Below are 17,773 nucleotides of genomic sequence, written 5' to 3' on the forward strand. Positions count from 1 at the left end.
CATGCTTGGACCATCCTGAAACCCAGTTCTCCTGGAGCCTTATTCATGGTAAAGTGGAAACCTGAGTGATGGAAAACCCTGTTGGGTCTCTAGGGGACCAGCCTTGAGGCTCCAGGTGAATTTGATGACCCTCGTTCTGGAAGAGCCAGTCCTTTTCTCTGTGGGCGAGTCTCCCCGGGTCTCGGCAGACCACTCCCACTGTGGAGGCCGATCTGGAGGAGCAGTGACACACACTGTTGCATGGCATAAGCTGTGGTAGGCACAAGGTGCTGCTCATTTTGAGGCCCTCTCAAGGAAAACCCTAACTGGTCTTCCACAGTCCATACCACCAGCCTTGGCAGCCACAGGTCCCCTCTGGCAGCCCCGGGGCAGCCACAGACGGTGTGGAAGCAGACTCCAACACTTCAATGGCCTTCAGAGAGCCGGGGTCGGTGAGCCCGTGGCTGCTACACCTCGGGGACTGTGCTCCTCAACCAGGGGCACGCTCCCTCCCCAAACTCTCCGAGAGGTAGGAGGGAAAAAGGTTCTTTTTTCTTAACGGCGTGGCTCTCGCTGTGGCTGAGTGGGGCCGATGCGAGGGGTCGCCCATCATCTGGAGGGCCCAGCCATCATCTGGAGGGCCAGCAGCCCCCCAGCAGAAGCCCCGCTTGCCCCGCCCGGGCGGACCCCCCGCCGGCTGAGGGGGCGCGGCGGCGCCAGCCCTCGGCCTCGCACGGGGCGGCGGAGGCGGTGCCCATCGGCGGGGCGGGGTGAGGCCGGGCCCGCCCGGGGGACGCCGGAGCCAGGCCGGAGCCGCCGCGGGAGGGAGCGAGCGAGCGAGCGGCCGGTGCGGGGACAGCGCCATGGCTGAGAGATACGACGTGGTTGTGGTCGGGGGCGGCATCTCAGGTGGGTCCGGCGGCCCGCGGCGGGGGGTCCCGCCAGCCCCTGAGGCGCCGAGCCCGGGCGGCCGGTCGCCGGGCGGGGTGGCGGCAGTCGGGGCGCAGCCGGCTTGGGCGCAGCCGCCCACCGCCCCGCACAGCCCCGGCCCGCCCGGCCGGGGAGAGGCGGCGGCACCGGCGTTGCGGAGCGTCGCGGCGGCGGCGGCGGCGGCGGGGAGAGGCTGCGCTGGTGCTCGGCTCCCCGTCGGCCTGAGCGGGTCTCCTCCGGGAAGCCCGAGGTGCGAGCGCATCCCGAGCAGCTCCGTAAAGGTGGCTGAGTACAGTCCCCATAGCTCAGGCTGAATGCGACATGGTGCAGACAGCATTTTAGTATTTTTTATTTTAGTCTTTTTTTATTTTAATCTTTCTTTTTATTTTAGTCTTTTTTTAATTTTAGTCTTTTTTTAATTTTAGTCAGTTTTTTTATTTTAGTCTTTTTTATGTCTTTATTTAATTTTTTTAAATTGATTTTTCTGGTTCTTCCACTGTCCAGCCCCAGCATCCCCTGAACCTGTGTAATTCTTACTGGAGCCCCTGGAAGTTTTGGGCAGGCGAGGCTATACACGCTCTGCATCCTCTGCACTGAGTCCAGGTGTGTTACGCAGAGGCCCTCGATCACACGTGACTAGTTTAAATGTTGGGGTGCCTTCTGTTTAGAGCGGGTAGAAGCATAAAGGAAAAATGCCTGAAATGAGCTGGATCGTTTAGTAAGTTTATAGTTCCTCATTCAGCACAGGCTTGGATTTGAGAGTATGAGCAGCCTGGCAGAAATGGGCAGCAGGCCTGGAAGCCTTGCTGCACTGGGTAGTAGTCTGCTGTTTTTAACCTAATCCTGGCTAGAAGACCCTTGTGCCTGCCCAGAGCGAATCTCTCTCTCTCTTGTGCGTTTTGTTCTGAGGTGCACGTGCCCAAATAAATTGCGTACGTGCAGTAGATTTGTTTTCTGCACCTTTGACGCATCGGACAGTTGCTTTCTGGCCTGTTAGCGTTGGGAGGTATGCAGCGTGATAGCTCCTGTGCTATATGTTCATCTCCTGAGTGCATAATGAGTATGCATGCGTCCACAGATCCAAGTAGTATCTCTTGGCAAGCTGCAAACAAATTACTCGAGATGTGGTACAAAACATGATTTTATTCATCCTTTTTTTACATGGCTTTTAATTTCCACTATTTATTTATACAGAATTCTATTATATTATATAACCATTATATTAAGGTGTGCAGTGTGCAATTTGAATGAAATGCAAAATGCAGTGAACTAAATCATTGGCCTTATTTCTTAAGGAATGATTCTCTGATAACAAATTGCTGAATAATTACTGAATGTTTCAAGTATGTTTATGCGATTAGCAAAAATTAGCCATTGCTTTTTTTTAAAGCACAGTTGAGTCTGAACACAGTGTTATGGCTAATTTTTAACTTATACCGTGTTTCACAGTGAAAGTGGATTACAGAAAATTAACCGGTGGTAACTATCTATTCATGCCTTCTAAATGAAAACAATTTCTGGGGCATGTTTTTGCACAGGAGTAGTGCTACAGGTTTCCTCTGTTAAATCAGTTGGAGTGAAAGAGTTAGTATAACAGCTTTTAATATACTCTTGTTTTTCATGGTTGCCATGGGAATATTTTCGTGGCAGGCCTGCACAGCCCACATGTTTTTCTGAAAGAGCACTTGGAACAGAGCAGCAGTGCTATGCCGTATTAAATTGCGTGCTTCGCTCTTTGCTACCTGCAGACAGTAGCAAGTGGCAGGGGGAGTGTAAGGAACCAGTTTTCTGTTTACTTCCTTTTACACCAAATCTTCGCCAAAGCACTCTGGTTTCATGCTGTAGCAACTTTTTTCCTGTCCTCACACAGAGGCTGGAAAAATATACATGTACAAAAATTGCTAATGACTAAACACCTCTCTTCAGTCACTTTCCTGTAGCTACTATGTACCGCTCCCGATTCACCTCTGTCTTCTGCCCACATACTTCTCTGTAAATCATTGACCTTGCAGCCGGGTGATGGCACTGAGCTGCTGCAGAGATCTCTTCTGTCCACTGGAGGAGAATGGAGTATATGAATTTTAAAATGGGTTGCTCCTTGGAGACCAGGTTTGTTATTGCTCCAGATTGAATGTGCATTCCTTCAGAAGCTCACTGTTTTTGAGCCGCCTGAGGTGCAGCCGACTGAGACTTTACTGTTACTGCCTTTAGGTGAGGAAGGCGTCAGTCGGTGCACGGCTGTACAACAGCGGAAAGCTCTGGTAACCTTCAGAGTAGGTGTGCTTGAGTTAGCTGCTACAGCCATAGCAAAGCAGGTAATCACGGAATAAACAAAGAGTTGCTGTGCTGGTGTGAGGATGCAAACAAACAAGTTGCAGAGGTGCCATTCAGCTCTCTCTTTTCTATTTATTTATTTAGGTTAATAAAAGCTGTCCGTTTGCAGTGCTCTGACCCTCTTTGGCAACAGTTCTGTCCATCTTTTATCCAGATTTAATTAGTAGGGTTTAAAATGTAAAGAGTAAAAAACCATGATAATGGAATAGCAGTGCAGAGGCCTTCACAACACTGACAGTCACTGTTCTCCTCTGAAGGGACTGATGTTTTGTCTGAAGATACCACTTCCTTTGCTGTGTCATTTTCAGTGTCTTTCATTGCAGGTTTGTTGAAAAGCAAAGAATAAAACTAAATAATTGGCTAATCTAAGTGTTATGTAATGAAAATCTATTCAAAATTAGTCTTCATTAATTTCTTTCTAAAAGCCTAAAAAAAAGATCTGTGGCTTCTCTGAAGATTTCAGATCACCTCAATACAGTTATTACAACAACAAAGACATTTGGGGAACAGGAGGATGTACTACAGAGTAGATTCTGTTTTATGAGTAAAACTTCTGCTGAAGTCTTTGAAATTTTAGGGAATGGTGAGGATTAAAAAGGAGTATTTTTGAAGAAAATTTTCCAACTTAAATGCTTCACCACACACTATATGTAGTATGCCTGGTATTAAAGAATATTTAGGTCGGAAACGTAAAAGGTCCTCATAGAGCTGGAACTTGCATTGTGACAGGTTCTTCTGTTTGCTCAGAGCTATCTCTTTTTTCCTAGAAGGACTCCTTAAGCGTGAGGATGGAAACAACTATGAGAAAACTATGAGGTTGTGTCATCAAACTTGCTTATCTTCTTAATTGAGACACCAATGACAGGAATTTTCTTAAAATGAAAACTTTGAATCTGTTCAGAGGTTTCATTTAAACACTTCCTCCACATGTTTTTAAAACTGCCTTCCTGTCCCTGCTTTTGCCATGGGGACCTCTTTCTTTTTTTGTTTTAAAAGAAGTTATCAGATTTTAACCTAATATTATGACAGTCCTATTTAAGAAAATGCTTCTCTTAAATTACTGATGCACAGATTTTACAATTAAAGTGAGGTTAATTGATTTATTTTTTTTTCCCTGAAAGGTGAAGCCTTTTTTTAATTATGGCGCATGTTCTTTGAAGTATGCCTAGTGTTTTCCTGTTCGCAAGCAACTTGTCATGTTCCTATAAGTTTAGAACCAAAACCTACTGTAAGATAAAATATTTCTATTGAAATGTTAGGGGTTTAAAATATTTACATACCTATTCTTGTGTTACTGAGATATCACTGTGCTCTATACTCTTCTCCTTAAGTCTTCCTTTGTATTTGTATGAAGACCTAATATGCTGTATAATTACAGTAACTCTCACTGTGAGCCAGTTTCAAATTACTTTAAAAAAAACCGAAACCAGGTTAGGTGTTTTGGGGGCTATTATCTGAAGATGTTCAATGTGTTTTAAATTAGACTGAAGCAGAGGGCAAAATTGTCTTTCAAAACAAGTCTGGGACATGTTATAAGAGAAGTATACAAGAGATGCATAACCTCCACTACTTACTTATCAATGTTTTCTTTTTGCTCCCTGGTAGTAATTTACAGTGTCGTAACACTCCTCCGCTGATAGTTTGCCAAATGAGACACTATTTTCTGGAGAACATTACCAATCTAGCAGTCCTATACTAGATGCCCATTTGGAGAGGAAAAAAGCCCCAAACCAAACCAAAATGTGGGCATGGATGAAATAGCTATGCATGATGAAATGAAGTGGACCCATCTGTGGGAGGATTGTGACCCTCTCCAAGGAATACCACTCTCTCCAGGATGCTCTCAGGCAAAGGGAATCCAGGACATTTCCCTGTCAGGTGACATGATGAAGCTCTTCGTTCACATTTTCAGTTGTCCGTCTCTGTATCTGCCATCAAGGGGTTCTTCCTTTTGTATTCGACTACTCTCATAGCTACTGCAAAGGAATATGAGGCAATTAGGTGGACCCTGCCATTCTGCTTCTAGATTTTTCACAAAAACCTTGGCAGTACACGGTAAACAGGACAGAATGCAGCTGCATTATGTCGTGAGATAGTTTGGTAGCCTAGGCAGCAGGGACAGTATTGTAAGTCACTGACTGGTACATCCTAATTGGTCTGAAAGTTGATTTGATAAGAAGCTTTCCATTCTACCTGCAGGAGCCATCTCATCTCCCAAGGCTGAAAGCGATGCATCATTAAGTAAAGCTTTTCCATTAGCTTATTTAACCATTATGAAAGAGTGGTATTAGGGAAAGTTCATTCTGTCTGTTCAGCAAAATGTGGTAACTACCCTGGAGGGGGCAAAAAAGGTAAGTTAGGATGGCAAAACTTTGTGGAAGGGATTCCTGGGTAGCTATTATGGAAATAAGTGGTGGAGAACCTAAGTTTATATGTAGCAGTTGATGTTAGGGTTACAAACTGCAAAGTCCACAGGATTTTCTTATCTATGCTGCTGAATTGCATGTTTTTTGACAAACAAGATTAGACACAGGAGAAGCTTAAAGTTCTCTATAAGAAAGCTCAGTCCACTGTTTACTTGGCCAACCAACTGCAGTGGTGCTTTTAGTTCGTTAGATTTGTCAGAGTCTAGTCCAGCACTCAACTAGAACCTAATCACACTACAAGTGGTAGTAGGTATCCATCTGCATTAGTGTATTTGTTCGGATCAAGCATGTACCTTGAGCAAATCTCCTGATTGACCCTACTTACTGCACTGTAGTGTGGACCACAGAGCAGGCTCAGAGCATATGCATCGGATTCCTTTTTGCACGAGACCAAATGGGAAGACATGCTTTAAGAGCTCACCTTTTGAGCTCCAACCTCAAATGGGATGTTCAGCCTGTGAGACCATACAAGACCTAGTCTGAAATAAAGCCCCTTTCATGCATGTAGTATGGATCTTGGGTATTCAGGATACAATTGTTTTACTCTGCAGATCTTATGCTGTTCTGCACTATTTGCTAATGTAGACACTGCAAACTTGCTGTCTTGGGATACTTTTAGTTTTGCAGATCAAAGGTAGTAACATGGAAAGAGTAAGCGTTTCAATTTTGTGCTCTTCTTTCATGAAGACACAGTTACAAATAATTTACTTGGTCATCTTGACCATAGATGTGCACCTGCATCCTCTGTCTCCATCCTCTATGTCTTCTCCTTGCCTACTTTTTTTCTTTCTTTAATTTTCTTGTAGCATCAAGAGATTGCCAAAAGGTCACATTCTGGGTAATTGTGAATTTTGATTTGCTCGTTTTACTCCTTGGCACCATCAAGGACAGGAGTAATTTTAAAGACACACGATTCAGCATGCTTCCCCCCCTGTAGCAAGTGACCATAGTGTCAGTCTCCAGCAACTAGCAAGATGTTCCTCACCACAGTGATACGAGTCCAGGTCAAATGCTGTTGCCCACAGTCTCAGAGGCTGTGAGGAGCAGCCCACTGCTCTGGATCCATCCTGGGTGTGTTCAGGCTGTCTAACGTGATCTCAGGAGTATGCAAGGACTGAAGGACAGCTAGTGAGCGAGTGGAGGTGGTCTTATCAAAAGGTGGAGAACTGTGGCAAAAGCTAAGTAGGCGAGTTTGTACAGACTAAGTAGGCAGCCTGAGCAATGCAGGCTTACACAGCCCTGATAGTCCCAGAGGTAAACTTCCAGCGCTGCTTGTAGTATCATAAACCAGCAGAGAATGTGGTCTATATTTACATATCATACACAGCAGCTAATGACAATGAATTAGGTCTTCTGCATAATTTAGTCAATTGAGAAGGCTTTTCTTCTTCAAAAGTTACTATTCTGTATGTAAACAAGCTGAGTGATTTTGGCAAGCTGAGTGATTTTGGCACAGTTTCCTTCTCTATAGCACAACTGACAGCTGTAGTTAAGTAGGTTCTGTTACTTAAAGATAAAAAGCCATATTGTCTCACTGCCCCTTCCGAGAATGGGAGTATCTTGCCTTTGTGTTTTGTCTCAGTTCTGTAGCAGCTACTTCACAGAATGCACTGATACAATGGTAAAGTTTACCATGGTTATAACAGTTTGCTGAGCAATGCTGGGGTGGGTTGAAGACCTTCCTTTGGTTTTCCTTTGCAGAGAATCTGTCTTGATTCACTTACAGAGCTCTCAGTTATGTTTTGAAATCAGTCGTCATTCAGCTGGGCTTCAATTTCTTGAGGAAACTGCATTCATCTTGTTACAGTTTCAGTCGCTTAATTTTTTTATAGCCATTTTTTAACTTAACATGATTTTCTTTCTGGACTGATAACCTATTTCATCCTTGTAAACTTATGTCAGATATTAAGATTTTTTCTGCCTTGTCAGATGGTTTGTCAAAATGCTATTGTTCATCTACTTGACTACCTTTATTTCCTTATGGACTGATTTGTGTCTAAGGTTTATAATTTTGAAATGTTAAAGATATTTTTTGCTGATTTCAGTGGTCAATGAGAGTGCACTGCAGTATGTTGGTATTTAAACCATGCATGTCTAGTATTCTTTTAAATAACCCGTCCGTGCATTTGTATTTTGTGCAACCTTTTCTGTCCTGTCAGTTTTCTGTTCAAACAGCTTGCTTAAAAGTAATGTCAGTGTGAAGTCCCTTAAAAACTGTATTTGCTCCACAAACCGTTATTATGACCAGTATTTGGGGCCGGAGTGCTGTAAGGGAACAGAAAGAGGAATGGGCATCAGTACCTCAGTTGTGGAGATCCTGAGTTCTGGGTAAGTTAGCAAAAAAGGAGATGCTGGAAAATGCCTGTCAAGCCACAGAGTTGCATTAACTTAGTCAAGAAACAGTGATAATATTATTTATGGGAAGAGCAGGCTTCCAAGGAGAAAGAGAGTATTTTCAGGGACAAAGCTGCCCACGGGAATTCAACCCATCTTTTTCTTCTCCCCTGTCTCTTCTTCTCTCCCCTGTCCTTCTTCATGCTGCCCCCACTGCCAGAAAGATGTTCCCACATACCTAGGAAATATGTGGGGCTGCTGTCCCCACCCCACCCGCAGCCCCACAGGACTCAGCTGCATGGACTTAGTGTTAGGAGGGAAGGACTCTTGATGGCATCAGGAGCATTAGCAGCTATGGATGGAGAGCAGGGGACTGCTTAAGGAAATGATGGGCATCAGGATTTTTGTAGGGGGTCTGTGTGTGTTTGTGTAGAAGAAGGGAGGGCAGGGGACAGGATGGGGGAAACACAAAGTGCAGACTATCCCTGGAAGAAAGGGTAGTCCAGTCTAGAAAGTTTGAGACCTTGTGAGCTACTTCTGGTAATTGGTGTATATGGCAAAATACATCATAGATGCGCTAATTTTTAACACTGGTGTAACACCGAAGAGTCTGGCTGTGGTTCATTAGAGCCCCTGGCATCTTGCAGTTACAAGGTTATGGTGGTGACCACTGTTTGGCACTTCGTGTTTCAGGTGGTTAAAGTGTTCCATGAAGTTTGAATTAATTTGTAACCTGTTCATCTTACAAATATTACTTTGTACTATTCAGCTTCTTCACGTTTTTCAGTTTCCACCATATAACTCAGCTGGGAGTGAGAGGGGTGGGAGGAAAGATGCCTTTGTAGCCTCCGGCCTCCCAGCCAGCTGGTCTTTATCTTGATGGTATAATCCATATATAAAACATTGAATGCAGTCTATTCGGTTGACTGCACATGGCAACAGCTGATCAAACAGCCAGTTCATACTGTGCATCATGATTACCTGGATAGCTTGCATATAAACTTGCATCCTGTTTGCTCAAGTGATAGATCTGTGTTTGAATGCATTAAATATTGGAGCAAGACACCTCTTTTGTTCTGATATGAGTTAATTTTTTATGAGGCTAGCTTGGCCAGAGGCTGGATCAGTGAGTTATGCTGAATAGTGAGCACAAATAAGGAAAGGAAAGATTGTAAATTCTTTTATTTTACACCTTAGATACTTCTCTTTTCCTCTATACTTCCTTCACCTTTTTTTTCCCACACATTATATCAGAATGGTACAAATCTAATGGTAGCATTTTTTCTTTCGTAACACAGATGTTTTTATGAAGTGTTTGGCTCATAAACTTTCTCCTGTCTGCACTTACAGATGGAGGGAAGACAGTCACTTGAAAATCTTCTTATTCAGTGGTTCCCTTTTGGGCTTCTCTGGATGACATCTATGTTCTCAGCCTTTGGTATCTCAGCTAGGGAATGGTTCATCCTGAGCTGGCCATCAAGAAATGAAGTCATCTTTTGGGGATATTGGCAAAGAGCTGGCTGGCATACAAGGTGATTTATATAGGATGCTGGGAAGTGGTGGGGTTCATCTTCATTTTTCAGTTGTTCAAATAGATAAAATGTTCACAAATCCTTGTAAGCTTTACAAGCTAGTAGTTATCTAGCCTGCATGTGCATGTGTGTGTACACTTACCTACTTGCATACATGTGCTATGATGATGACAGGAATTTCCAGAGAGTCACTGGGGCATGGCTTGGTGGATATTTGGAAGTGACACTGAGATATGCTCGATATAAATCCATAATTATTAGGTGCAACTGAGTGAAAATAGTTAGCTCAAGGTCAAGGAAAACATGAAACAAAATGGATAGCCATGGAATGAGGACATGGTGGCTCTGCTGGGGGCTTTGCTAGCTGCCATGAGAAGTGACCTTCTCTAGATGGATGCCTGTGAGTCACCAGATACTGAGAGATCTGGGTAATTGCATGTTACTCTTCAATGTCAAGATACGAGAATGATAGTCTGTCTGTTTTTTAAGTTCACATCTTCTATTTCATCATGTATTTTGAGCATTTATGTTTCTCAGGGGACTAAAAAAAAAAGAATTTTTGCTTGAGAACATGCAAGACTTAGCAAAACAGATAAGCATTTATCTTCTGAGGCAACTGCTGCATAATTTCGCAAAATTTTCCAGAAGTAGCTTAGTCTTTTTTTTTTTTTTTCCCCACACTGCTGTGTATGGAAGGCAAAACTCTTCTTCAGAGTAAATCTGTCTGGCATTTTATTTGCTTGTATATCTCTTCATAACAGTAATGCCTAAAAGGATGCTTTTAGCAAACTACCTGTACAGTGCCTCAGCCAGTTCATTGTGCTAAGCTTTGTGCGTTTGTGCATTGGGCATAGCTTCCAATGCTATGGTATGTTTGTTGTAGTGCTACCTTGTCTTTCAGTTATCTTTATCTCCTTTGTTTCTTCCCTCTGTCTGTTGTGTTTTGAGGCAGCCTAGGTTGGTAAACTAGCAGAAAGGGATGACCTAAGCCAAAGGAGGCCCCGGGATTGAAAGCGTGAGATAATACTGCAGTACAGATAATAATAATGCAATTAACTTTAACTCATCAGTATATCCTGGGGCCATAACAAAGGGACATGCAGAATGTGTTTGGGTTTTTTTACCTGGCTGGAGCTTAGAAACAGACTTCTAACTCTTCCTTTCAAAGTGTGAGGTGAGCATTGAATGGATGTACTGCTCCATGTGTTAAGATATGACGAGTCCATAAAATGAACAGAATACTGAGTAAATGATTGGTACTAGAAACACTCATCCTTTGCAATGATGGAGCGCCCAGTTCCGTCAATCTAAAGTTTCATTGGAAACTTCCTATGTAAAAATACAGTGGACACTAAAGGGAAGCCCTGTGCAAGGGCAGAACAGCTGTAGCTTCAGCGCCTGAGCCTGGGCACCACCGCACTGAAGGCGTTGGGTTTCCACCCAAACGCAACAAGCTGTCTTTGTGCCATGCTTGGCAGGGCTTGAGCTTAAGGCACCACCGCTTTGCTCATCTCACTCGTAACTGGCCAGGCTCTATATCACTTAACCAGGTGCGATGCCTGGGACAAATGTAGATTGAACGTTTTTAATGTTGGTTTTAAGAACTCTGCTTAATAAATACTGCTCCCTGCACTGTGGATGAATCATCTAGGAGCACTGCCAGAGAGAAGAGATCACAGAAAGTTGGGACTAGAGTTTATGCTCATGTAAAGTTGCATTAACTCATGGGGATGCTCATACTGACCTCAGTGACAAGGTTAGAGAACCAGCGCCCAGACAGAAAAACTCATTGCCTCGGCTAGACAATGAAATGCAAACAGAAATAAATTATATTTGCTCATAGAGTGCCGTGTCCTAGGCAGAAATGTTATGTCCTTTATACAAATATTTTAAGTAAATCTGCATTTTAAGAAGATAAGCAGATTGATAATGTCTTTCTTTGCTCCTTGGGGTTTTTGAAACTGTAATTGTATTATTTTATTATTTTTTAAAGTTCTCTAATGTTGTAGGTGAGTGATATTCATTTTAATGGCATTCATTGCTGCACAGTGATACAGCTTAGGAAGAGAGAGTATCTTCCCCCCACGGTCAAAATACTTGCATCAAAAAAGAATTGCTTTGATACCTTTCACTGTACTGTTCAGCATGTCGAGGTGAGGCATTGAGAATAAGCAAGAGTGAAATTTACAGAGACCCAGCTCTACCATGTTTTTAGGTTCTGAACTATTAAGTTTTGTGTCTTTCTTTCATGAGATTGAGTCACATATCTAAAGTACTTTTGTAAAGGTGGCCCAAATTAGAGAAGTTAAAAGGTTACCTTCACCCTGAAAGCAGATGGATGTAGGTGAGGGGCTAAGTTAATAAAACGTATTGTCACGTTGCAGTGTCTTGCTATCCTTGTAGCCCTTTGCTTTTCAGAAGTATTGTCACCTAGACAACTTTTGGAGCAATCTGGATGCTGTGTGCCTTGTCTTGCAGAGGACTAAGAAAGCAATGAAGCAGGAAAACTGCCTATAGTTCATGCTCACCATTTTTGATAGCACTGTGCCAGCCTGATGTGAACAGAGTTTCAGGCAGTGTGCTCTTAGCTATCTCTGTTGTAGCGCTCCCGTTACAATTCTGAGCGTGTCCCTTGAATTTATAAAGGGATGGTGTTCTTCACAAGAGCAAAATGGCTTGACCTTTCCATAATGTGAGGAAAGTTACAAAAAAAATGCTTGAATCACCTTAACTCACCCAGACCCTGGGCCAATGTTGGGTTTGCTTTTTTGTTGTTGTTGTCGTTTTGGTTTTTATTTTGCTTACAGTCCTTATCTATAATGCCTTACAGGCATTATTGTCTCAAGCCATTATTTCAATTAAAACATTTTAGCTGGCTAATGATGAGTGACAGAGGTAAAGGTGACCAGCGCCAGGTTCAATGTCTCAGTGGCAAAGCAGTAATCGGATTGTGTTCATTAGAGCAGTCAACACAAATGAAAACAATGCCATTAAATTGCATTTTCTAACACAGTAATGCAATAAAGAAACTGTGGAAGATTTGAAGGAGAAAACCCACTGGTGCAAAATGGCTGCTTAGCTGCAGATAAGGACATGCCTTTTCTCTGGTTCTGCCCTCCATCCCTTCAGTATCGCAGCGGTATGCAAACTGTATTGGGCTAATGGCACTGAACTTGCAGGACGTTTTTGAGACATCCCTTAAAAGGAGGTCAGAGAACCCTGAGTATAAACAAGGAGGCTTTTTACTTGAACTTTAGAGTAGTTAGGTCTAAGCAACAGCAAACAAGATTCTTCCATTAACTGATCTAATTTTCAGATGCTACGAGCTTAACCGGAGGCTATTATGGGTTGAAGGAGTGTTCTTCTGCGTCCCCCAAAATTTACCTTAACTGCTTGGGGCATATTCCTCTTTATTTCTTCCTATTACCCTAGGTCAAACGCTGCAATTGTGTTTACCACTAACAAGGGGGTTCTCCTCAAAAGTTCTGTGGTGTTAAGGCAGGTGGATTTTGTTTCACTGGGTACAGTGCAGCAGTTTTGGTCAAACTCATTTATTTACTGTGTGCATTTTGTATGTATTTCTGAGAAATGGAGAGTCAGGCATGGTAGGTAAGGGTTACTGTATGCAGACAACTAATAGTGAGGGAAGTTGATTTCCCAATGTGATCCCACAGCAATGCCGGCTGCTATAACTTTGTGTAGTTTTTGACAGGTTTGCCGTTTTTTCTTAACATTTCAGCTACTTCAGGGATAGTATTCTTCACAAGAGCAAAATCCCTTGACCTTTCCATAATGTGAGGAAAGTTACAAAAAAATGCCTGTATCACCTTAACTGATGCAGACCCTGGGCCAGTGTTGGTTTTGCCTTTTTTTTGTTGTTGTTGTTTTGTTTTGGTTTTTAGTTTGCTTTCATGATTTTTGTGAAACTCATCACTTCATTAAGGAAAGAAATTAAATTCCTGGTCCCTCTGGTCAAAATGAGACTTGGACTCAAAATCAAAGAGACAAATACAGATCTTGAGACTTCTAAAATAAGAGCTTCAAGGTGTTAAATGCCCATGGGCAAAGGTGGTCTGACTAACATTTTTGAATACTTATGGTAAGAAATACTTGAGTTCATTTACCTTAGTGGCCCTGGACTCAACTCTTGTTTGTTTATATATAATAAATTATGGTACGTTTCCTTTTCTTGCTATCAGTCTTGTGAAACATTTTTTACCTCCCACAATTGCTCGCTTCACCCCAGGGCATAGGACTGTGCTTGTTCAGCAAGCTGAGTCATTATGCCATTTCTGAGGCGCGTTTTGTGACAGATCCTGATGCCGAGCCTTGTGCTATGTTTGTTTACCACCCTGGACCTCATCAAGGGTGCTCAGGCTCAGACTCCGGTGCTGCGGGCTGCTCTGCCTGCTGGCTATGGGCAAAGCAGCATCTGTTACCTGATGTCTCTGCAGACAGTGATTTAGATGTGGCTGAACAGGTTGAGAGCAAGGAAAAAGTCCTCAAGAAATTTGTCAGTTTTGGCTTTATTTACAAGGTAAGTTGTGGCAGCCACTGCTCACGCAGATGCGCTTGAGCTCTCAGCTGGCTGCCTGGAGGACGACTTGGCATGCAGCTCCTGCATCTGCAAATACACTGGGAAAACCAGGTGTTAGCCCCTGCTCAAACACATTGGCAAGGGGGACGCTGTCAGCAATTAACCAAGGCAGTGTAGAGCTTGTTCACACATGTATATCCGAGCACAACAAAGGTAAAAATCGGTTCCTTGCCTCTTTTAAAAGTGTTGGATGTTTCTAACCTACAGGTTCAGCCAGTGTTTGTATGCAAGTCTCAAGTGTCTGGCATCTGTTACAAATGTTAAAACTGCCCTGGGCAGTACTTTGTAAACTTATCTTAGGTGTTAAGATAAATAAAGAGGAGGAGAGAGAAATATCAGTAAATGTCATTAATCTGAGGAAATCTAGGTGTGAGACATGTAAATTCTGCAGTAAAACCTGCGAGTAAGTACAGTATGATGGCAGCCTTTCTTTCTGCTCAACTTACAGTTTTAGTTGGAGAGAGAAATTTTTAAGGTTATAAAGTAAACAATTTTTTGACAGCCATCTTAGAAGCTATTAGATGGATGCCAGTGGCTTAGAGGCTCTTTCTTTGTCCCCTACATGAATTTAAATTTAGAATTCATAGATGATTTTTATAATTTCATATATGAGAGAAAAGAGATTTTTTTGTTCTTAGAACGGAGATAATAAACATGGGGGAACATGATAAAGTAGTGAATAATACAGAGAAGGTACATCAGGAACTGTGGGAATGCCTTCAGAAATAAACTTTATTTACAGCTTTATAATCTATCCCCCTCCAAGTTACCCGCCCTGTCCCTTGTACACTGCAAGGGGACTGGGCGTAGCCCGAGGGAGAAATAAAATCTTGGTGATGGGCTTGCTGTTGTGTATTGATTGTCTAGCCATCCAGTGTATGACAGAGGTATCCTATGAAAAAAATAACTAAATGGAAGAAGGCACAAGTATCATGTAGAGAAGTATCAGAGATGCAACTTCCAATCGTGTCCTTTCTAGTGAATTTTTTGTGGAAATGCTAAGGTAAAAGGGTATTTCGGTAAATTTGCTGATTCCAGGCAGAATCAGACTGGTCTTACGAAATTTCAATCAGGTTTTTTTTAAATTTACTTTAAAATGTTTTTTTAAATAGTCAGATGTGTTTGACTCTAGGGCTTCATTGTAGCCCATAATACATGGGGTCAGATGAAAAATGTGACTTTTGTCACATTTGTCAATCCAAATGCGAGTTTGGATTCTGCCCTGGCACAGAAATTTTAGATTTTCCTCTTTAAAAAAAAAAAAATCCAAATTAGTTGTTCTCTTAATATAAGCAAGCTGTTAATGCTAGGAAGTGAGGTTATAATGAAGCTGTTTAATCAAATGGTGCAATTTAAGATATTTAGCAGGTACAGAGATCTCAAACAGGAAAGAATTAAGTTGGAACTGAGGATGAAATAATTATTGTGGTCATTACATTTGAGTAAGATCCTTGTGAATGCAGAGTGCTGCACGATGGACAAGCGATTTTCATGGCTTGAGCTCGCATTATAAAATTCTGGGGGAGGCAATCTCTCGCCAGTATCTCCAAGTGGCTGCGGTTGGGTACCAGGTTGCTATGGTAATGGGTGAAGGCTTGCCTGGTTCAACATCATCTAAGCACAATGGTATTTTCAGTCTGGGGCTTCAAATAAAGCCTGTCATCTTGGCTTCTTTGTTGTCTGCATTAATTATCTGCCTATTGATTCTCTGAGCAGAACTGCAGGTGAGGCTGCTTAACCATATGTTTTCCACTATATATATATGGCTCTCTGTTGCCCCTTGAAGAAAGCTGACCTGCAGTGGAAACTGGACCCAATTACTGTCCTCTGCGAAGTGGTGGCAAAAGTGGTTGAGCCCTTATATTGCAATTCAGATCTGACTCTGTTGAAATACCTCTGGGGAGGAGGGTAAGTTGCCCCTGGGTGACAAAACATTGTGCAAGAAATGGGAGTAGCAACAGCATCGGTCACATTTTTGGATTAACTTTATGTTTGATTGTGGTTGGTTGCCTCACTTGTGAGCAACAGGGACAGTATTAAAGATCTGCCTTTTGTTAGTGATGTGTGAAGGAGTGAGAGGTAAGCCAGAGGCAGTGCTGAAACAGTGCAAAACTTGTGAAGGGTTAAACTTCTCAAGAGGAGATCTTGCATGATGTGTGACAGATTTTTCCAGACTTTGCTTCACAGGCTTTGTGCATGCTCTGTTTGCGGCAGTTGGTGTATTAAGCACAGAGAGGCCCCTCTGACTCTTGCCCAGAAAAGAGGCTGTGGTTTGTAGGAGTTTCCTGCAGCAGTTCTTGGTTTCTGAAAAGCAAATCTCAACTTTGTGCCCCAATATTCATGTGCTAGTATTCATTTCCATTTTAATATGTTTTTGTTGCTGTTCCTGGCACCTTATCTGTCCTTGTATCACTGTGTCTCAGAGCTCTCCCTCCCCAGTTCTCTCGCTGTTGTTATAGTAACAGTCCAAAAGCCCATTTGGGATCTTGGGTCCAGCTCCAGGGAACAGGTTTGGGGCAATGTTGCAGTACCGTGATTCCAAATGTGTGAGATACCAAAAATAGCAAAATTCCTGCCTGTCGTTATTGTACTGTAATGTGGTATCTGTGGCAGCAGTCCTGCCTTATCTTGTACTGTGCATGCTACGAGGCCCAGTCCGGTCCTTCACTGTGCCATCTGACCCTCCACAGCCTCTGCCTTCACTTCTTCCACCTTTTTCCCCCAGTTACATGTTTGGCGTCTCTGTTAGTGATGAAGGAGAGGAGCTAGAGTTAGCCTGTGTTCCCCGCCTTTGTCGGCAGTTATCTGCATAATTTCTCCAGCAAAACTTTGGACCAGAAGAGAGAGCTGTCATGTAGGTGAGAGAACGGGGTGGACCACCAGCCCTTGAAAAGGAGTAAGTGGTCAGGTGGTGCTTAGTTTGGGAACCCTGTAGGCTGCAACTTTCACTATAGAGTCAAGCCCCAAGGACACATCCCTGCCCCTGCAGAGATGTGATCTGCTGGAGGATGGGCAGGGGGCACGGAGATGTTAATGAGCCCGATCCTCCCCTCAACACTGGTTTGGGTTTTTGTATTTGTATCAGGAAAGAGTAAACTGTTATCCGTCTCTAACAGGTACATCTGTGAATGTATGGAGAAAAAAAAAGGTGGCACCTGCCCCAAAATAAATAGTAGGGAGTAAATAGTAGGTAGGTGCAATAGGGTGGATGAAAGGTGCGGAAACAAGGTGGTATCTGACCACCACGAATCGGCTGCATTTCAGTTGAATCTAGAGAGCTATCCTTTCACAAGCTTCTCTGTCTATTCAGCTCTTGGGAATAAACTGCCTTTGTTTCCAGCTGTACTGAAGTGTTTATTCATTAGATTTTAATAAAGAAAGTCAAATCTCATATTCCTTAATCAGTGTTGGTAACTGAATATTATTAATTGGTTAGTCAATACCCGTTAGCATCATAAGCCAACAGAAACCTGCAGTGACAGCAGCCTTTAGATTATGTATTCATTCTGTAAATTATTAATAACTACTATTGATCCTCTCCCAACTGATGAAATATTTGTCTTTTTTGAAGAGCAACTTTTTTTTTTCTTTAACTGGTAAGCTACATTTATTTAGCAAGGCCTGTTGTGACAGGACAAGGA

General features: G+C 42.8%; 1 protein-coding gene across 1 annotated transcript in view; it reads left to right on the top strand.

The window, feature by feature from the left end:
- The first annotated feature begins 788 nt into the window (after positions 1 to 788).
- Positions 789 to 17,773, top strand: part of LOC140644819 (amine oxidase [flavin-containing] B-like) — a 55,352-nt gene continuing 38,367 nt past the window's right edge. The window contains exon 1 of the mRNA XM_072847930.1: positions 789 to 888. Coding sequence (XP_072704031.1) covers positions 843 to 888 — 46 coding nt within the window. The 5' untranslated portion in view covers positions 789 to 842. The remainder of the gene's footprint in view (positions 889 to 17,773) is intronic.

This window comes from Ciconia boyciana, chromosome 1 (assembly GCF_034638445.1).
Source record: "Ciconia boyciana chromosome 1, ASM3463844v1, whole genome shotgun sequence".
Lineage (NCBI taxonomy): Eukaryota > Metazoa > Chordata > Aves > Ciconiiformes > Ciconiidae > Ciconia > Ciconia boyciana.